Source organism: Agelaius phoeniceus, chromosome 5, assembly GCF_051311805.1.
Source record: "Agelaius phoeniceus isolate bAgePho1 chromosome 5, bAgePho1.hap1, whole genome shotgun sequence".
NCBI lineage: Eukaryota > Metazoa > Chordata > Aves > Passeriformes > Icteridae > Agelaius > Agelaius phoeniceus.
In genome coordinates this window covers 38,931,691-38,952,307 of record NC_135269.1, presented here as the reverse complement: position 1 = coordinate 38,952,307, position 20,617 = coordinate 38,931,691, and the positions used below count along the sequence as shown (strand labels likewise).

Here is a 20,617-nt window from a genome sequence, read left to right as displayed (position 1 = left end):
TCACCTTTTCTCTTTGCCACATAGACTTTCTTTTATACAGCTTTCAGAGTTTAAGGGAAAGATGAGGCTTTGTGACAGGGTGCCTCTGTCACCTTAGTATGTATAAGCAAGACTCTAAAAACAGTTACAGAAAATATTTTAAATACTATTAATATGTAACATTAAAAATGTTTAGGACATGCTTGTGTTTCCTAAATATGGACCTTTGGACTTGCTAGTTGTATTATCTCCAAGAACACAGTTTCTGTAAGAAAAGTAAGCTAATTGGTACAGCGTGTCTTGAAAGTTTCTTTATTTCAAGGTCTTCCACCATTATGTTTTCTTCCCTTGTCTCTTGAACTATTGCAGAGAAAGTTTTTAAAGATAAAAATTAAAAAGTGGATTTGTCATCACTGTGCTGACCATAAATAAGGTGTAGCTGTAGTTTCTTAGGAAGCTTTGTTTAAGCTAAGTTTACTGACAAACCATACACTTTCCCTTTTAAATTGCCTGTAGCAATCAAATGTGTGTTTGGTGTCTTCACGGTTTAGGGTTAGAAAGGTTATAAGCAGTACAATATCAGGTATTTTGTGTGGAATTGCACACAAAACCCCCTCATAACTTGTACACAAATTAAGGATGAAGCACAAGGTACTTAAACTTTATTATAAGCATGCCAGTTTTAACATAGTTGAAATAAATCTGCTCATTGCCAGTTCTTCGATGCAGAATATTTTCATTGCATGGGAACAGACAAAAGCAAGATAGCTGTGCCATGAAAAGGGCTCCAGTTTAGACTGGTAGAAGTTTTCCTGCAAAGGAGCTGATGCTGGACTTGAGAGGGTTTGTGTCTGTTACACTGTGTGTAATGATCAGCTGCAGTCACATCTCCTGTGATAGCTGCAGTATAAATATTAGGGCAGGTATTACCAACTGTTTTTTAGAGTACAGTCTAAATGGGTAAGACAGGCATGCAAAACAAGAAAACTACATTATATAAGTGATTGTAGATTGACAGCAATGGTGGTAGCAAATTCCCAAATATGAGCTAGGGATGAGCTGAACAAAGAAAATGGAGGAAGAGGCAGATAACTTGAGATGAGGTTTCCTGAGAAGAGAGGGTGCAAGGAATTGAGAAGATGACTGTAACAGAAAGAAAACCTCTCAACAACATAGGAAAGACCATCAGTGAGCTGTACAGAGACTCTTTTTGGTGTCCTGGAAACAAAAGGTCCTGGCCTTAGTTGCCTCTGGTCCTGTCACCTGGCTCCATCTCATGCTGTCTCTACTGGACAGAATAACTGGCAGTGTGGTGATTATTACTGATCACCTTCTGATTTACTAAACCCCCCTAGGTTGGTACAAAAGGGTCAGTTGTTATTTTCAGGGTGTTTGCCAGCAGAGGTGTATGTAGAGATGAAATGCTATAGAAAAGACAGGAAAAAGTAACTGAGGTAGACAGAAAAGGAACGAACATTCTGTTCAGTAATCATCTTTTATCAATCAGTTGTCACATAAAAATCTTACCTGAACTGTTTGCTATTGGAAAACCTTCTCTTAGAGAGTTCAGTGACATTTTCTCCTTTAATGAATATGTGAAAGTCATTATAAAATACACCAAAGTAAGTAATTATAAAAGATTAACAGTACCAGTTACATTAATGAAACCTTAAAGTTTACATTTCAGATTTTGTAGCTTTTCCTACGTAGCAAACATTGTCATTTTTCTATCCAAACATCCACATACTTTCAAAATATTGGTGTTTATTGGTTTTATTTCCATGGTTCAATTTTTTAAGGTCCTCAGTAACTGCTTCTGTAATTTATGTTAGTCTAGTATGTCACATGGTGTTATGCTGGAATTTAGTTCTTGCCAGGAATATATTTCAGCACAAAGTTCAAATGTAGTTTTTATTCTGAAACTGCTTTTGAAAATCAGTAAGTATTGGAGAAAGGGTTTTTTTCTTGTTTGGTTGGATTTTTTAACGCCAGTGTTTATTCTTTATTATAAGTTGCTTAAGACTAGCATGCATGAACCTACCTTGACTCCTTTGTGTTCTGATAAGATACTACATCTCACCCATTTATTGCAACCTGTTAACTTTCTACCTAATTATGTATTCTCGAAAGTTTTTTAACCTTGATCTTGGAGCTCAAGACATCAAAGTTCCACCAGTTTTCTTGTCATCTTACTGCAGACATTAATTATCATGTATTTATTCTGTGTTTAATTATTTGGTAGTTTTCCTAATTAATGGTTTAGAAGGTTTTTTCATTTTCAAACATTCTATCAAGTTATCTCATCTTGAGTGTAAACTAAGTTTACTAAAGTGTAAACTTTTTTTCCATGTAGCCAATATTTTTTTGTGTAAATATTTATTAACTGTAACTTCTAATCATAGAACTTGTTTAAGATAAAACAGCTCAGGAATCTGGTAATATCCCATGTCTCTTACACACAAGAGAGCACCTCAAAAATAACTGCATTTCTTCACACAATAAAACTGTATTTTGTTATGGTAACTAGTAAAAGCTAGTCTCTTCTGTGGACAGTGGTAGTTCAGTTTAGCTGGTTTAGGCTTTTTGTGTATCATTCCTTGGACTTCCCTGAGCAGTTGAAATGTGCTATAGGGAATGAGAAGATGCTGTAACTACTTTACAGGGTTTTGAATATTAACAATGGTAAGAAGCAATTTCCCTTATTTCAAAAACAGCTGGTAAAATATATAGTTCACTGAAGAAATGCTAATAAGCTGGAGTAGAGAAATATAACAAAGGAAATCAGTACTTAGATATGTTACTGCTTTGAGTTTCCACCTAGACAGTCAATCTAGAAGGGGCTTAGTGAGTCAGTTATCTGTTGGATTTGGTTTTCAGCTTGCATTCCTCTGTACTTGAAGTCTAGTTTAAGATGTTGAGTCATGTATAAATACTACATTTAAAATACGAATCTAGTTCTTAGAATTGAGCGAATTAGAATAGATTTTGTTTTCTTTCCACTCCTTTCTAAGTAAGTGCCAGCAAGCTTTATGGGTTTGTTATTTAAATGGGATTTGTGCCAAGTCATATTACATTTCATGTTTTTAAACAAGTGGTGCTGGTTTGCTAGAGACTGCAGAGTTTTTACCCACAAAGGGCTGTACTTTCAGCATCTGCAAATGACTGGGTTTTGTGTCCTTTTTGGGCAGACTTCTAATACTCTGAAACAGCAAGTTGGCTGATTGAACTATCTAACTAAACTTACCTGTCCTCTTCTGGAAAATTGTTGTATTGGATGGTATCCTGCTGGAACTGCTTTAGAATTAAGCTCCATGTCCCGTGGATTGGTCAGAACCATAACTTAATTATTCTGTTTAGCAGAACCTGCCTAAATCTGAATTCTTCTTTATTCTGTCCTTTGTTTCAGGTTTTCTGTGGCTTTTCATGGACAGTAAGATTTGACTGATTACTTAACTGGAACATGGAATAAGTAACTACCAAGATGTATCTGTAGGCAGGGTTTCAAAGAGCATTTCTCTTTGTGGTGCTGTCGGTGTAAACAGTGCCAGCCCCTGACTTGTGTTTGACTGTTCATGTGGTGAACCTGATCAGGAAGCTGGTCCAGGTTAAAAAAAAAAAAGCTGAGCAAGGAAAACAATGAGCAGTTATGAGTGACCTGCTGATGTTTGGAAGTGATGGGTAACTGAAAAAATATTTCTAGAAAGGAAAACCTGAGACAGCTGGAATTCAGGCGGTTCTGGGATTTTATTATTATTTTGTATTTTATTTCTCAGTAGAAGTAAATGGTATTTTACATACATACAGGTAGAGATGTATTAGCTGGAGGAGGAACATAAGTCAGTTTATCCCATTGCAATTCTTCATTGCCTCCTGCAAAGAGCTGCTTGAACTGCAGGAGAGGAAAAGAGGGATGGGAAGATGAAATGAACCTTGAGATTGTGAGCTTCATTTTGCTGGTTTAGGAGATGGTGGCTGACTTATGAATAGGGACTCTTCATAAAGGAGACAACTCGTCTGCTTTAGGCAATACTGCCTCAGAATCGACAACTCACACGGAGGTCTGCAGGGTTTTCAGAGCTTCAGAATTCCATTTGTTTTGGTTTCTTGCTTGCAAGGCCTTTTTGAAGTTTAATAATAAAAAATTAACAGCAGAGCTACTGTTTGGACCTTATAAGCTAATGATCTCTGCCAAGTGGTACTACTTCACTGTCCATTAAATAGCACAGCTGGCATACGCTATCACAGAGTGTGATCAGTTTCAGTAGTGATTTGTGAAAGAGAGAATCATATAAATATGAAGAATTAATGTAGAGTACTCTACACATGCTGGCCCCCCTAGCTTCAAATGTATATGTTTTCCACTGTGGAAGTTCATCAGAAAAAATCACAAACTGTATAGCTGTGGAGGGTAAATTTTGGAGACTTCAATCCCAAGTAAAGATAAGACCCTGTTGTGTAATTGATAGCATTTTCAAAGAGTGCTGTGGGTGCTGCTTTGATGTTGTCATGGTTAGTAATGGTAGTAGAGTTTTGGCATCTTCAGCAGTTTCTAGAATTAATTCTTTATGAGAGAAAATGGGCATTCAATATAGCCATCAGATGCTAACAAAATGGATGGGCAAGGGCTAGCTATAAATCAAATCAGTTTATTTTCCATATGCAAAAGGATTTGGAGTTTTAGTGTGGTATTTAAACTACATCAACCTCTTTCTTATTATCTAGAAGTTACAGAAATTTGCAGCACAAAAGATTGAGGCACAAAAATAATACAGAAACATATAGCCAGCGTGAACTTGTATTTAGAGATCACCACTGAATGCAGTTCTGGAGAAACAAAACATCTGTATGCAGGCTTTGAGGGCTCCAGTGTTTCAGGTGATATTTGACACTCTGCAGTGCTTGGAATTCCCCATGGCCAAGGAGAAGAGAAGGTGTGTGAAGTTAGTCTGAAGCTGAAACTTAAGGCTACTGTGCCTGTGCTGGGAAAGTTCAGAGCACTTCTTTAGGCCTTTCACTTAGGAGGTTGTTTTTTGGTTTTTTTTAAGCCTAGTTGTGTCACTCTTGCTTATTCAGTCTTCATAGGTACTTAGGAATCCAAATCTTGGATATGATTGCTTTGTGAGAGCATGTAGTGCACACATTTTGGCATCATAGTTGTTGATTAGAAAACATGCATGTGTTACAAAAATGAAAATCCAAAAAGGTTGTTTTTTATCCTTAAATATCTGCCACTTATGACAATAGGAAATAATTTCAGTGCAGGAAAGAGAACTTGAATTTTCTGTGTAGTCAAATGTCCCAGTGCTTCTAAATGTCATGTGACACACAGAGTCGACTAAAAACATCCTTTCTTCAAAATGGACACCTTCACTGTACAAAGAGTCTTTCAATCTAAATATATGGGACAGTAAAGTGCATGAAGAATAAGCTACAGTAATGTCCTGGGAGGAATTAAATTTTTCATGAAGAAGAAGAAAATCAGATTGGTTTTTTCCTTCCCTTTTTCCACCATCTCAAATCCTGTCATCCCAGGCCATACTCTTCCTGGAAATAAAGATAGAGTTGGTAATAGAAATTCAAAAAGGTGACCGAGGGAAAAAAATTAATTATGTAAATAGTAGCAAATAATGAGGTCCACAGCTGATGGTATTGAGGAATTCTAAATAGTGGCTGTGTTTGCAAGCCATATGTTCATTCTCATATTACAGTTCCTTATGTTGAAAAGTAAAAGAGAGCAAGTGGTTACTCAGGCTAACTTTGTAATGAAACCAATGGTTCTATGACAGTTATTTTATCATAGAAATCAGAGATTGAGTTTTATCTTTTTTAGGAAGAATAGCTTAACATAATTCAGTGCAAGATCCTATGGGAGGGCAAGGTGATATTTGTTTCTTTGATCTTCAATTACCTGAGATGCATTCTCTGACAGATTTAATTTGCTTGCACTCTTGGGTCCACTTGCTCACCATGCAGCCAGACTTGTGCCAAGGTGGTTTAGCCAGCATCTGTTGTGAGTGACACAGGACAAGAAAAAAACTGTAAAATCTTATTGGCATTTCTGGCATCTTTATTGACTGGTAATGCCAGAATGATTTTTGCATGATCTTTTAAGTGTTTTAATCATCATAAGATGTTATGATATGCTTTTCTTAATCTTCAGCTTCCATGAGTCACAGGAGGGGCATCTGTTAATTTTCTGTTTTATTTATTTTATATGTCTTAAATATGTATCAGTAGTCTGTTTTGGGGATGTGGTAACAGGAAAGGGAACAATATACACAGTAAGATGCAAACTTGTATTAGCTGCAGGCTCTTCCACTGGTGGCTGTTCTGATCAGGCCTTGCTGCTGGGAGTGCTCCTGTGGGAATTCCTTAGAGCACTCCTGGTGCTCTTCCTTATCTGGGCGAGCTAAGCTTTAATCTTTGTCCTGCTCCTTCTTCTGGTGTGTGGATATTGACATGCATGTGCTGACATCCACATTCCTGTTGATACATATTCTCCTAAGAGTACTTTTATAGCTTTTAAAAATACTAAAAGGACAGTTATGCAAAGCAGACAATATGGATTTATAAAAAGGTATATTTATTCTTTGTTAGAACAAAACGGTGCCTGATCTTAACGTTGAACAGCAGTTGTCAAATGTGATGTAAATCATCCACAACAGAATCTATCTTTGTAGGGCTCTGTATTGAGAGAAGGAGGCTAATACAGATGTTTCTGTAGTGTTTCAGCAGTGACCAAGAAGGACACATTTTATAAGACCCTAAATGGAGCTTTTTAAACACATGGAAGTATAATATAAGGAAGTGGATCTTCTAGTTGTGGTAATTATGGAGGACTATGAATAAAGGTTGTTTTGCTTAATGAAGCTTTGCTCTCCATTGTACAGGTAGATCAAACTGGTATTTAGTAGCTTCCATCTCAAATAGAAAAATAATTTTTAGGGCATGGATCAACTGGACTAATGGGGAGGATGTTAAATCACTAACAACTCAAAGATACAGTTGTTTAATGACATAAAATTGACTGTAAGAGATTCAGCAATGAAAAAGAGAAAATAATTGCTTGGATTCAAAAATGTGATTATAATTGGGTTTTACTTAAATCTGCCACACACATCCTAATAATCAGAATTTTAATGAGTTGGTGTAGCCCAAAGCACAGACAGACATCTACTCAATCAAGTTACCATGATGTAGCAAATTAGCCACATTAACTAAATGTTTCTATGCTCTTCTTCACTGTGAATACAAAGAAAATAAATTTAATTTAAACTTGTTTTTTGGCAGATGCAGTTCAGTGGTGACAAAAGATACCCTAAGACTGTGGATTTTGTTTCAGTGACCAACCTGCATAGTTTTGATTTAGAGGTTTAACTAGCTGTTGTTAATCTTTCCCTTTTATGTAGTGATATGGGGCCATTGGGTAGGTAAGTTTAAATGATTATTAGAGTGTCTCCTTAAAGTGGGAAGAAAAAAATGTACAAGAAGCACATGAGGAGATATGTAAACAGAACTAAGAAAATTGTGAGCCCTTCAGAAGTGATGGGAAGAGTTCTGTGTGGAAAGTGGAAAAGTGGTAATTAAAGAAGGCAAGCTATTTTTTAATAGCTTTAATGAGATCTTGGGAAGATTCGGTTGTAAGTTTTCCAAGAAATAAAAACCATATATAAAAGCTTGATGTGCAGGTAAGGCCAGATTCCCAGTGCTGAGAACTTGCTGGTAGTGGAAACAATGGATAGATGAACAAGGGCATGTATGGAGAATACATACTAAAATGATATACAACCTGTGTTTGTTTATTTATTTATTTTAATAAAACACAGTGGCATGGTCTCAGCTTTGAAAACTTCTTGCTGAATCTGCTTAAAATTTCAGTAAGAAAGACCTCATAGGCTTTCCAGAGTAGTTTCTATTAATGTATTAGAAAATTGTGTGTAAAACATGTCAAAAACATGAAAGCAGAACTTAACCCTTACTGAAATGTTTGAACAAACAATTTTTCAAGGATTAAAATATTGCAAAATATAAACTCAATGCCATTTACTTAATGACAAGATTTGGCACTTTACTGGCTTTTGAAAACTTGGCAAGAGTAGCAGGCCTCAAGTTGTACACGGCATTTGTGGTTAAATATTGGAGAACTGACTCAATATTTAAACAATTTCAAGTCAGGCTTCCTTTTCAAGAATTAAGCTAGATTCTCTCTCTTCCTTGGCCCCATTACTTAATTATTGTAGCCTTCCACTATATTTTCCCATCTCCTTGCCTTACTCCTTGATCCTGTATCCAAAAAGCATTTCCATAGCACAGCTCTTAAAACTTCAGTCCCATTTCTGCTGGTTTATTGTTGTGTAAAAATGATGCTTTCAGTATATGCTATTTCTTAGAGGATGTTTTAAAAGAGATTCAGATTTTCCAAGAATAAAACAATTTATAATGCTTGCCTGTTTAACCTAATGTCATGGTTTGGAGTTTGATGTTCTCCTGTTTCTTTTAAAAGGATGCAGTTAATCTGGCAGACATTCACAGGAAACAGTATGGTGGTGTGGATCTGGAGAAATTGTTTTACTAAGAAATTGGAAAATATTTGCATGTGTGTAAGTTGTTTTAAAAATGATACCAAGTAAAACATAAGCCTTGTTTCTCTGGAAGTGTAGCGTAAGAGGATAATTTTTTGGAGAGTGATTAAAGAGTAGAACAAGCAACGATGTCCCACATCCTCAGAGGGACAAATGGGGATGGTGAAGCAAACAGCGTTTGTGCTCCTGTTCAAGATTCATGTTCATTAAAGACCTAGAGTTTTCAAAATGCACTGAGGTTGTTCATGTTCACTAGAAACCTAGAGTTTTCAAAATGCACTGAGGTGAAAGTTTGAAACTCCTTTTTAAGGCTGTATGTGTATGTGTGTCTGTGTGCACTTGTTGAATAGAGCAGTTGTACCAACCTAGTACCTGAATGAAATGTGTGATTACCCTTTATATTGCATTGGGACAGGCCTAAGTATGGGGGTACCACATCTCAGGATAAGGGAATGCAGTTCTTAGAATGTCATGCTAGAGCAAAGTGGAGAGGTGTAGGATTGGTGTTGTGTAAATTGGTCTTAAACGCCATGAAGTATTTCGAGTTGGCACAACATTGCTGCCTGCTGCAGTTCTCTCTGCTCATCTTAGCTCAGCTACTTGACCTGGTCTTTAATCTTCACTTCTGTGGTAATTGTGGTGAATATAAAAGCTTTTCTGTCAGAATGAGCATGTGGTTTTTTTAAGGAATTACTGTTGAACAGTGTTCCTGCAAATGTTTAACCATCTCACCTAAATTTGAGCATTTTGCTGAAATGATCACTTTTAAAGAGAACTGTAAAGAATTAATTTAATAGTAGCATACCGTTTCAAATTTTTGCATAATGACTTTTCAAGATCAGTTGCTAGTTCTGTATTTAAACAAACAACAAGGCTCCAGTGTTTCATTTTATTCAATTTTAGTTTTATTAAATGATATTAGCTATTTTTATATGGCTCTAATAAATATGAAATAAAAAGTTGTTCATTTTGAATCCAAATATGTGGAAACATATACAGCAAAATAGGTCAAGTTGTGAGGTGATCTGAGTGTTAAAAAGCAGGAGTAAGGAAAAAAAAGTCTCCTGTGAGTTTGAGGAGCAGGCAGTTGGCAGCAGCTGAAGGTGCCGGCAAAGGAATGCTGCTGAGAGGGCGAGTTCTGGTGTGATCCTGCATCAGCCTCCTCAGGGCGTGTTCAAAGAGGCTCTGAGGGCACTGCACTGAAATGGCAAGCTGGTCTGCTCAAGCTGCTGTGTGGTTGCAATAATTTTGTTTTCATTGGAGCCAGAAAGCTTTTACAGTTTAGCTTGGGTTATGTCAGTTTTGTTGTTTTGTTTTTGTTTTTTTCCTTTGGAAAGGGCTAAAGAGAGAAAAGGGGTATACATTTATTGCTGTGTTTTAATCATAAGTCTGACAACATGCTCATTTAATAAAAATATTGAGTGAAAACTCCACCTGTTAGCATAAGCAAAGTTATAAACTAGATTTTGCAGCTTCACCTCAACCCTTAGTACTTTGTTTTCCCTAATTGCAGCCAGTGGCACCAAACTATTTCTCAGCATGTTTAGTTTCTTCTTGGATCTCCTTCATTGTAGTTTTTAACTCTGCTATGGTTTGTTAGTACTGCTTTTTTCATCCTTCTAAGGTACTGAGGCACCTTCAATATTAATTTTCTTAGTAATTGTTGCCAGGTGGATGAAGGGCAAGGACTATGTCTGACCCTGGTTCAGTTTGCTGTTAAACTATTAACTATTAAACCTCCTTGTCCCCAAAACGCATTTGCTTCTTGGGTGTGAATTGTTGTTACATTGCTGTTTGTCAGACTGTGCAAGGCAAGAGCCTTCCAGAACACCTGCAAGAAGATGAGTTGATTTGAATGATGGTGGCAGGCGTGGGCAGGCAAGGAGAACATTTTGTGCTTCTTTTGCTGTATTTCTCATGGGGTTTCTCCCTGCTCTTCTGAACACTCATATGCCATTAAACCCCTGTGTTTCCATGGGCCAACGTTCCAGCTTTGGCACCTCTTGTGTCTGTTGTGACTCCAAACATTCAAGTCAGTCTTTGCTGATGTACAGATGTTACTTTTTTTCTTTTTGGTAATTATAAAGCAAAGAAGTTCTTTTTTTGACCATTGGGGAAATAAAGCTCTTGGATTTTAAGGCCACACTCAATAATTACTAGCTTTATTTTAGTGCTTCATCTCTTATGTACATGTGAGGTCTGGTACGTGGGAGTCCCGTGTACCAGAAACATTTTGTTTTCCAATTGAAAAACTTGGCTTCATGGCAGTAAAGATGTGCTAGCCAAAATAAACAGAAGGTCAAAGTATAGGTTATTTTAAGTCTGAGTAGGATACCAGGTTTCTTAAATCATGTAGAATTTGCCAGCATGGATTACATCACAACTCCAAAGACCTAGGATATATCACATTTGATACAGAGGTTATCCATTTAATTGGTTGCCAGTTGTGAAAATTGGCAGTTTTCAGCTACCAGCAAAATTCATAAGACTGACTGCAGTACCATTCAGCATCCTTCACCTATATCCTGAAATGAATAGCATGCCAATAAAGCAGTAATTGTCTGGCTGAATAACATTTTTCTTATATGTGAAATTGGTTTATCTTATTTGTCTGCTGTCTAACACTTTCATGGCAAGTTTCTTTTGTGTGGAAGGCTGAAAGGAGCTTTGCTGTAGTGACTACTCTGGTTCATGAGGAGAGCATGTAATGAGTTACTTAGAAATTTTCTATGAATAACCTGAAATGTTCAGATTTATACTCTCAGTTTCAATTTAATCTCTGAGGCAACACTTTCCAAGTGAAATTATCACCTGCTGTAGAAAAACCATTGACATCAACAAGTGCTCAGAAACTGAGATGAGAAGATGAGTTAGAATGTATCTGTAGGGATTTGGCTGTGATTTCTTCAAGTATTTGAATGTGAGATTGCAGGATGGGCAGGTGTACTGATGCTTGCTGTAATACTAAATTTGGGATACTTTTCTGAATCCCTCTAGAAATGTCAACATCCAAATTCTTGAGGGCCAGGAATTTTGAACTTTGGGAGGAAGTTATCCAAGTTAGCTTTGCCTCTTTCAGTGTGTTCAATTGTCTAGCACATTATATGTGATATTTACTCCTAGTGTCTAGTTTAGATGTAGTTTAGACAGCCAACATTTGGACTCTAAATGGAACGACATATGACATATGACTAAATGGAAAGACATAGCAGAGGGCCTAGCACTGTCGCAATCTAGTGCTTTAGAAGGCCACTTTTTCATTTGAAAAGACTGTACAAAAAATGGGTTAATAGACAAGGCACCCTTGCTTCTCCCTGCCTCTTCTGAGGTGTGCTATGGTTTGGGGTTCTTTCTCTGCCTGATTTTTAGGACGTTTGTGAGAGGAATTTATGTGTACAGAAAATACCTCCTGAAGTTAATGTTCGATTCTGCAACCAGAGCACTCAGAACTAAGTTAAAACCAGCTTTCAGATCAGCTTTGCAACCTTGAGCTGACTTGAATGGGGTGACTTTGAGCAAATGAGGAGTAGGATAGCAGCATGTCTGTGTGGCCTTTCTTGTGCGAGGGAAATACATGCCTTGTTCTCATCATTGCCAGCCTGGAGAGGCTGCACAATTGCAAATGTCAGAATATCTGCAAGCTTTTGACTGTGTTGTTCTTTTTAAAGTATCTACTCTTGTTTACACTGATGCCTTGTCTTCCTCAACTTCTGAGAGATTAGCATAACTTGTTGGCCTTGCTTAATCTGTGAGGGAAAGAGCCACGTTTTACTTCACAAGGCCAAGAAATAAATCTTAGTGAAGTTACAGCAGTTCCTTCCTTTCACTCTCATTAACAAGGTTTAGATGAGTGTTGGTCCTGGTTTCTCTTGCCTGGGATTTTTACCTTGCAATGCTGTAATGAATGTGTTAGGGACAAGCAGGAGATACCCTCCATCCCTTTCCCCCTCCTTGCAGGACTGCACCCAACCATCACTCATGCTTTGTGAGTGGGAAATTACAGCTACTAAATTTGACATTGTAGACATAACTTGGGGTTGTGACTGTGGAAATGTCTACTTCTTGTATATTTAAGTTTGGGTAAATATTTTGCAATCTGGGAAAATTTGAAAAAGTCCCGAACTGAATAAACAGCCAACTTGTGATTGGAAGCAACTGTTTGGAGAATTTTGTTATTGCTTTACATTTAAAAGAAGTTAGGTGCTGCAAGTTTGTGTGCTTTCTTTAATCCATTATAAAACTCTGTTTAGATTGTTTAGGAATCATTCTTAGGTAACTGAAATAGGCTACTCTGCTTTAGGTAGCCAAACCATGTAAAAGGTTTAAAACTGTGCTAGAAAAATACCAAGGTAAAGACCAGTGCAAACATACCTGCATTAGGATAGCTTGCCAATGAACATTTTAATTTGAATTATTTTTCTAATGACTACCTCCTAAGATTTCACCAGAGTGGGTGGGTCACGTTTTCTGCCCCCTCTTTCCATTTGCTTCTTCTGAAAATTTTAGTAGGGGATTTGGTAAACTTCAATCCCAGTCATTAGTAAAGTGGCTAATTTTTCTGAAAACTGGGTGGATGTGACTAAGGCTGTGATTCTGTCCCCAGCTGGCTCTGGCACTTGCTATACTCTCTGCTAGCTGGTTTGGTATGCTAAGCCAGCAGAAATCTAACCTGACCGAAACCACAGTTTAATAAGACCAGCTTGATTGGGTAGGGTCATCCCATAACCAAAACTTGACCTTGCAGAGGGATAGGTACACAACTGTATGCAAAAATACATCTCTGTCAAGCAGTTCAATCAGTTTACCTTTTGGTACCTTTGTGAAATCTAGGGTTTAGTTTCAAGTTAAGTATAAGTTGTTAATTATTTCCTTTTTTTAATGTCTTATTGCAGAGCACTCACAAATTTGAGTTGATCATCCATATATGTTAATCAGAATGGCCTTATTGGGTCACACTTGAAGTATCAGTTTGTCCAGTATCCTGTTTCTGACAGTAAATAGTAAATTCTGAGAGCCAATAGTAAATATATAGGGAAGAGAGTAGTAAGAAGGAACATTTTATGATCATTCCTTAAGACCCTTCTAAGCATCTGCACCTTAGAGACTTTTTGAGCAAGATATGACATCCTTGAGTTTAAAAGTTCTTCGTGGAGCTTGCATCTGTCCAATTTACATTCTGAATCTTTAACATTTTGGAACTCATTTCCACAAGACATTGCAGATCACAAAGCTTAGCTACAGATCATGTGCAAGAACGAACTTTTATCTGTTTGAACCCCCCCTTAATAATGTCAACTGCTGTTCCCTAATGGTTGCATGTGGAAAATAGTTGTGCTTTATTTATCTTCTCTTTGCACCTATAAGTCTGTACTCATGCTCTGTGTGCTCCTTTTTTCAGGCAGAGTTGTCTAAGTAGCATATTTCTGCTTTTACTCTGTCTTTTTTGACGGGGGAGCCCTGATGGCACACATTACTACATCTGTGGGTATGCTATGGATTCATACAGTAGAATTGTATTTTTGGTTTGGCACTTTTAAGTCTTTCCAAACAGTTATGTTTCATTTGCTTTATGATACCTGTCCAGCTAGAGTTTCCATTCGACTGCATGACTATGTGACTGATCTTTCCTAACAGATAGAGCTCCTTTGCAAGGAGTGTTATTTTTGCATTTGCCAGTGTTGAATTTCTGGTAATCTCTTGCACAATCCCTTCACAAGTAAGAGGGTTCTGCAACTGATGTAATCATGCCTAGGACCTGGGATGAAATTAGGACTACATTACATGTGATGTTATGCAAAAACGCAGAGAGCTTTGGTTTGCCAAGATGATTTTAATCCAGGGGCAAGACTGGGGACAGCTGATGAATACAAAGAATTGCAGTAAAAAATGTATAAGCAAAGCTGCAGTGGTCTCAAAGAACTTTGCATAGACATAATAATAAAGTATTATTCTGAGAAATTAGCCCTTTTATTGAGTTTAATAAGCAGCATCAAAGGAAACATCAAGTGCTCGTTTGGCAATTTTACAAACTGAGAACAGAGACTGCCAGCTGTTAGCATGATGGAAGCAGCAGTTAGCTTTAAGTCTTAGGTGTGAGTGGATAGCTAGTGTGAGAATAATCCAGGGGGTGGGGAAGTAAAAGCAAGCAATTTATGGTTAATGTCATGGAGCAAGAATCATGAGGGAAGCAGAGAAAGGGTGATGTGTTAGCCATACAAGTCAACATTTGTGTATGTTCAGTAGGATAAGCAAGAGGGAGTTAAATAGAGTGAGTTGTACTTGTTCTTCTGTTTGTCTGCTGTGCTTTGCGTTGGGTTGGGTTGATATGCACTGAGGATAACGGGAGCTTCACATCTGTCATTTCCACACTGAACTGGCTATGCAGTGAGTGGAGAATGAATGGAGTCCCCAGTGTGACAGGCTGCATTGCAGAAAGGAGTGCCAGATTTTTTTCTTCCATAGCATTGAAATGTCAGGGCAACTCAGAGCTCAGTCTTATCTAAAACATCGTGAAGACCTTGCTTGACATAATACTTACAAAATAATTATAAACAAAAGCATGTATTTTTCTTAGTTTACTAACTGTCATCTTAAAAACAAGGGAAAAAATGTTATTTTTATTTACCCTTCCAGTTCTAGGTCCAATGATTAGTTCTGTGACAAGACAGCATGACACTTTGAGTATGACAGAAGCCCTGATGCTGCAGCAGAGGCTGGGAATATTAATGGCCAAATCTAGGTGAGTGATTTTTAATTCTGCCAGTTCCCTAGCTGTTTAATTTCTTCCTCATAGCCTTTGTTCACATCTCTCCTTTGAAGCAGCATTTCAGTTCTTGGTTTTCTGAAATGTTAATATTAGAGCATACTTGAGACAAAATAACAAGCTTGTATGATTATTGATTACATACCCTTTCTTTGTTGTTCCTGAGGTACAGAGGCTGTGCTTCAAAAATCTTGATATACACAATATACTACAGCTTTCTTCTTGCAACTCTAGTGATTTTTTTTTCTCCAAAGTGCGTTGCATTTTAAGTTCTGGGTTGTTTTTTTTTAAAGTTTTTTTAAAGAAGCAGGCACCTGTATTCAACAGACTTGGTCAGTTTTTTCATGCTGAATGCATAGAAAGTCTGATACTAACAGCATGCAGCTATGTAGTTCTGTTTTCACTACAAAAAACATTTGAGGAGGTCTCAGTCTAGGCTTTATTAAGTGCATGCATATTTATTAAGGCTGCTTGAGGCATATATAACTACATTGTATGGACCAGAGTATTCCCTGTTAATCTGCCCTGAGGCTATTGTCACCTGTTGCTCTTCATAGCAGGGGATTCCCAGGGTAAACAGCACCGTGGCAGTAGGCTGACAGGAACATCTGAACATTACTGTAGTGAGGCTCTGAGGGGTGCCAGGGTAGGAAACCAGGATCAGGTGTTACTACCTGTATCTCCCTTTCTCAACAGAAGAGAAAGAACAACTACTACTACTGCTACTACTACCACTATAAAAATTTCAAAACTTCACAATGGAAAAAGAAAAAAAAAAGTTTGTGTGTAGCATAGCTTCTCTCTGCAGCAGTAGAAGCAAACAAGCAATGCCCAGTTTTATTTTGAGTTGGGGAAAAAATCTTTGTCAATATAATGCATGTTTTCATGTTATGGACAGAAATGACATTAAAGAATCATGATTTTGAATAGGTGTCTGGTACTTTGCCTCTTTATCACTGGATTAATTGGAGCAGTGTTGTTACCTCTGCAGGGGATTCTTGGTGGCTGATTTATACAGTCTCTAGAGTAGGAGTAGGAGATCTCTTTTGAGTAGCTTTTCTGATGAAAAAAAGTGGAAAAGTTAACTGCTCCTCATTGTATTCTTTGCATCTTATCCCTTAGCAGAGTTAAGAGCTACATGAACACTACTGCTGCATGCTAATACAAATGCCTGTCTAGAAACCAAGTAATGATTTTCTTAAGATGATAACATTGGATTTTTTTCCCTCTAGTCAGGAAAACTTATCAGTCCATACTGTCTTCATTCTTCTTGATTTCTGGTGTTGACTTAATAGCTCTCTTCCAGGATTTTTCATTTGTGTAGTGGAAATTTTAGTTCTTATCCAATATAAAAATTATGTGAATGGGTTAAGTTTTCTTTTGTCAGACTTTCTTGTATTTAAGAAATGTGAGACTTAACCCAATTTCATGGTGGTAGAGGATGAAACAGCAAGTTGCGAAACTTTGTTCTGTGAACATTTTATTAAACTGTTTTGTGAAAGTTTTGCCATACACACAGAAGTCTTTAAATGAAAATACCAAAAATACCAAGGTGTTTTTTTTTGTTTCATTACTTTAGCCATGCTGTTCAGTGTTACCACCTTTTACTGTTTTAAAACGAATGTGTAACACAATTTAATCCAAATAGAACTTTACAGAAATAAGGAAACCCCAAGTTTTAAAATATTTGTGTTGGATGTGGGGTTTTTTCCTTCCCTTGTCTTTGATTACATAGTTTGATATACACTGCCATATGGGAAATATTCTAAATTGGAAGCACAGAGCCTTACTGCATGGCTGCCAGCAGAGGGCTGCCTGCAGGCCTGGAACCCGGAGCTGCCAAAGCCAGGGCAGCCATATGGGCTCTTTGTGTTGCCGGTGCCTGGTAACCTGCTACAGCCCAGGGCTTCTAGGTGTGTCTCTAGTGCTGTGCTCCTGAGCCAGGGAATGCTCATTTAGGTGGAACTGGAATCTAGGTAGCTGCCTTGTGTAAAAGCCTGGTTTAGGAAATTCAAATCTTACACAGTAAGTGGTTGGGTTTTGTTTTCCCCCAAGCTGCTACCGTGGGAATTAAGGTGACAAATCAAATGAGTCTGTTTGGTAGTAACCTCAAGGTGAGTTATTGGTAGGACTTTGCCGGCTCCGTGTTGCCACTCCTTACTGTCAAATCCAAATTAACCATCATATCTGTAGTATCTACATTGACTTTTTTATTAAATGCAACTGGAAGATTCATCATGAAGAATTGTATGTCAGAGTAATTTGCATTGGCTTGTTTGTTGATGTTATTTCATTTTTACTTCAACTAAATGATCATTTTGTTGGTTGGGTTTTTTTTTCTCCTTTAGAGATCAGATGGTCTTCTGAAGAAGTCATGGGTAGCTGTTGTAGCTGTCCAGATAAAGAAACTGTCCCAGATAACCACCGAAACAAGTTTAAGGTATGCAGCCGGTGTGATGTGCTGTGAACTATTTTGTTGTTTTCTTACAGACCACATCTGTGATTAAAAAAAAAGTAATGAAAACAGAGTGCAAATTTCTGAACAGCTGAAACACTGCAGTTGCAGGTGCTTGTGGCTACAGGTTTCTCTTGTGCCTTTGAGAAACCCTCTCTTCTCAGCAGTGACAGGAATTCCCTAGACAGGGTAGCCTTGCTAGGACAGTTTGGATCTTCAGGAAGGAGAAGAGGCTTGTGATTTTCATCCATCTCCATTTCAGTTGGTAGAGCCCAAGTAAGGAGTGTTGCCTATGGAAGGTTACATTAGGAAAGGAGTCCTTAGCATAAGGGAATCAGTAGCTTTTGAATTATGAACCTTTGAACATCATGAACCTGAATGTGGGATCATCAATAGAAAATTTTAGGACTGCTGATTTGACTTGAAGGTTGCTACTGATTATACATTTTGAAAACTTTTGTCCTTTATGTGGAGAAATGTTATTTCTAAGTGCCCTTTTGTCTAAAAAATCTCTGGAATTTATAAGCCTGTGAACACTCGTTCATGTGCTTGACATGTTGAGCATGAAGCAGCTGAAGTCAGTGACTGTAAGTCAACATACCTTTGCGTAGGTCACAGAAGTCAGATTTGCTTCTGTGCTCCAAACTGTCTCTGTGAGTTGACAAAGGAATGTAATGCTTCCATAGTGAAAACTGATTCATGTGTTGCCTTAGGGCAACCATGAAATGAGCTTTAAAGCCATGGGAATTTCTGGAAATGTTTAATATTATCAGTTAAGAAAGCTGAAGGATAAAATAGATTTCTGTTTTCTTCCTCTTTATGCATCACTTTGTGTAACTAGTTCCTATTTTTCTCCTTGTAGAATTTCTCTATTGTTTGTTTAGCGGAGGGGTAGGGGAGGGAGAGATGAAGGAATGTAATCTGCAAAATGAGGAAAATGGGCATAAGCCTCACAGGCAGATGAAATGATTCCTAATTCTTTTCAATTAACTAGATTTCAAGTTGAAAATGTATTTTTTAAGGAATCACATTAATTCCGTAGGGATTTTTTTCAGTAGCTTTTTTATTGATTAAGAAAGAATCCTACTACAAGCAGCATTGTGAGGTAAAATAGAGGGGAAATATATATTGTCCAAATTCTATAAAGGATGCAGATGACTTCAAAACTGGCCTAAAAGCAGAAAGAGCAAGAGTTTAGCTTTATATACGTTTTTTCACACAAGATAACTATAAGGTATTTGAATTATTTGTTGACTTTAAAAAGGCAACAAAATGTCTAAAACTGTTGGTTGATTCAGCACAGTGCAAGGCTATACATGTATGTGAAGGAAGCTTTTTCTTGGAGCCACTTACCCTTTCTCATTCCTTTTCCCAACTGTAAGCAGAGTTATATGACAAAGCAAATATTTTTTTTCAGAAATGGGGCTCTGAAAGATTCCATTATCTGAGGTATGCCTTATCCATATGGGAATACTAGAATATGTACATAAAGCCAGTTTAAAAAAATATTTAACCTGCAAATCTCTTCTACTTTAAATTTCTCATCAGATTTTACAGGAATGTTAGGCAGCCTCCTTTGTATTGTTTTTAAATAAGTATTATTTTAATTTTCTGAATTCTGGGTTAGGATAGCACAGAAACTAGTTTGTGAAGTTCTTTTTTTGTTTCTTTTAAACATTCACTTCAAGGATTGTAACTAATACGATAGCACAGATGGAGTCTACCAGCCAGGCATTAAGATTATTAGAAGTGGTGTTGTTTCTCGAAAGAGTAATTACCTAATGCTTTTTAATTTCTTTTTTATAGGTTATTAACGTGGATGATGATGGTAATGAACTGGGTTCTGGCATAATGGAACTTACAGATACAGAACTAGTTTTGTACACCCGTAAAAGGGACTCTGTCAAATGGCACTACCTCTGTCTCCGTCGCTATGGCTATGACTCAAATCTTTTCTCTTTTGAAAGTGGTCGAAGGTGTCAAACTGGACAAGGTACGTGGAAATTTTGCATATAAAGCTTCTTGCAAGTTTATTTGATGTTGGAAGATATTTGCCAGTCCTTTGGCAAGAGTTATAAAGGCTATAGTTCTGTATGTGAATGTGGTTTATGGAAAAAAATTACCTTATGAGGAATGGTCTTCTGGTAAAATGAGGATTTGAGTTGCATGTGTTTTTTGGCATTTGTAGATCTGGACAACTTCAAGGTTCTATGTGAGTATTCTTTTGGTCAACTTAGGAGGTGGTTTTGACAGGGAAATTCTCCTGCCTCAGAGGTTGCCTTGACCTCCGGGAGAGGCAGTAGAATCTGAAACTGTGAAGGAATGCCTTCAGAATTCAACAAATTCTCTATTTTTAAGGTTTTAAGAGCCTGCAGCACTGATATGAACAGCATGGCTGGCCCTAGCTTATTATTGTCTTCAGTAATGCACTGGTGTTTCATCCTCTTCCTAAAGCAAATACCACTTTCATTAATATCAATGACATAATTCTCAAATTTTGATGGTTTTATATGAGGTGTGTATACTTCAGCTATGCTCAATTATTTTCCAAGTGGCTTTCATCAGAAAAAGATGGTTACCTTTCCAGTAGCCAAACCATGCCTGCCTTGGCCAAGGTTGGCTCCCTCTGAGAATATTCAGGTGTTTCTCTCTTCCCTGCAGCAGTCCCTGAGGGACTGAGCTGTTTTTGTTGAGCTCTCAGCCTTGTTTTGCATCTTCCTACTGTGAAATAGCTGTATGTGCTTGGAATTCTTATACATTCATATGTTGTGAAGTTAAGCTCCAATGTTCTTCTGGATTTTTGGCATTTACCAGTGTTCTTATCAATAATTTTAGACA

General features: G+C 37.4%; 1 protein-coding gene across 2 annotated transcripts in view; it reads left to right on the top strand.

Moving 5' to 3' along the window:
- The window catches only part of FRS2 (fibroblast growth factor receptor substrate 2), a 51,892-nt gene that overhangs the window by 17,944 nt on the left and 13,331 nt on the right, over positions 1-20,617 (top strand). The window contains exons 2-4 of one of the 2 annotated variants that reach the window (XM_054631837.2): positions 15,195-15,300; positions 17,673-17,764; positions 19,586-19,772. In XM_054631837.2, coding sequence (XP_054487812.1) covers positions 17,699-17,764; positions 19,586-19,772 — 253 coding nt within the window. In that variant the 5' untranslated portion in view covers positions 15,195-15,300; positions 17,673-17,698. Of the gene's footprint in view, positions 1-15,194; positions 15,301-17,672; positions 17,765-19,585; positions 19,773-20,617 lie in introns of those variants that run through there. The other variant, XM_077178836.1, reaches the window with a different exon arrangement.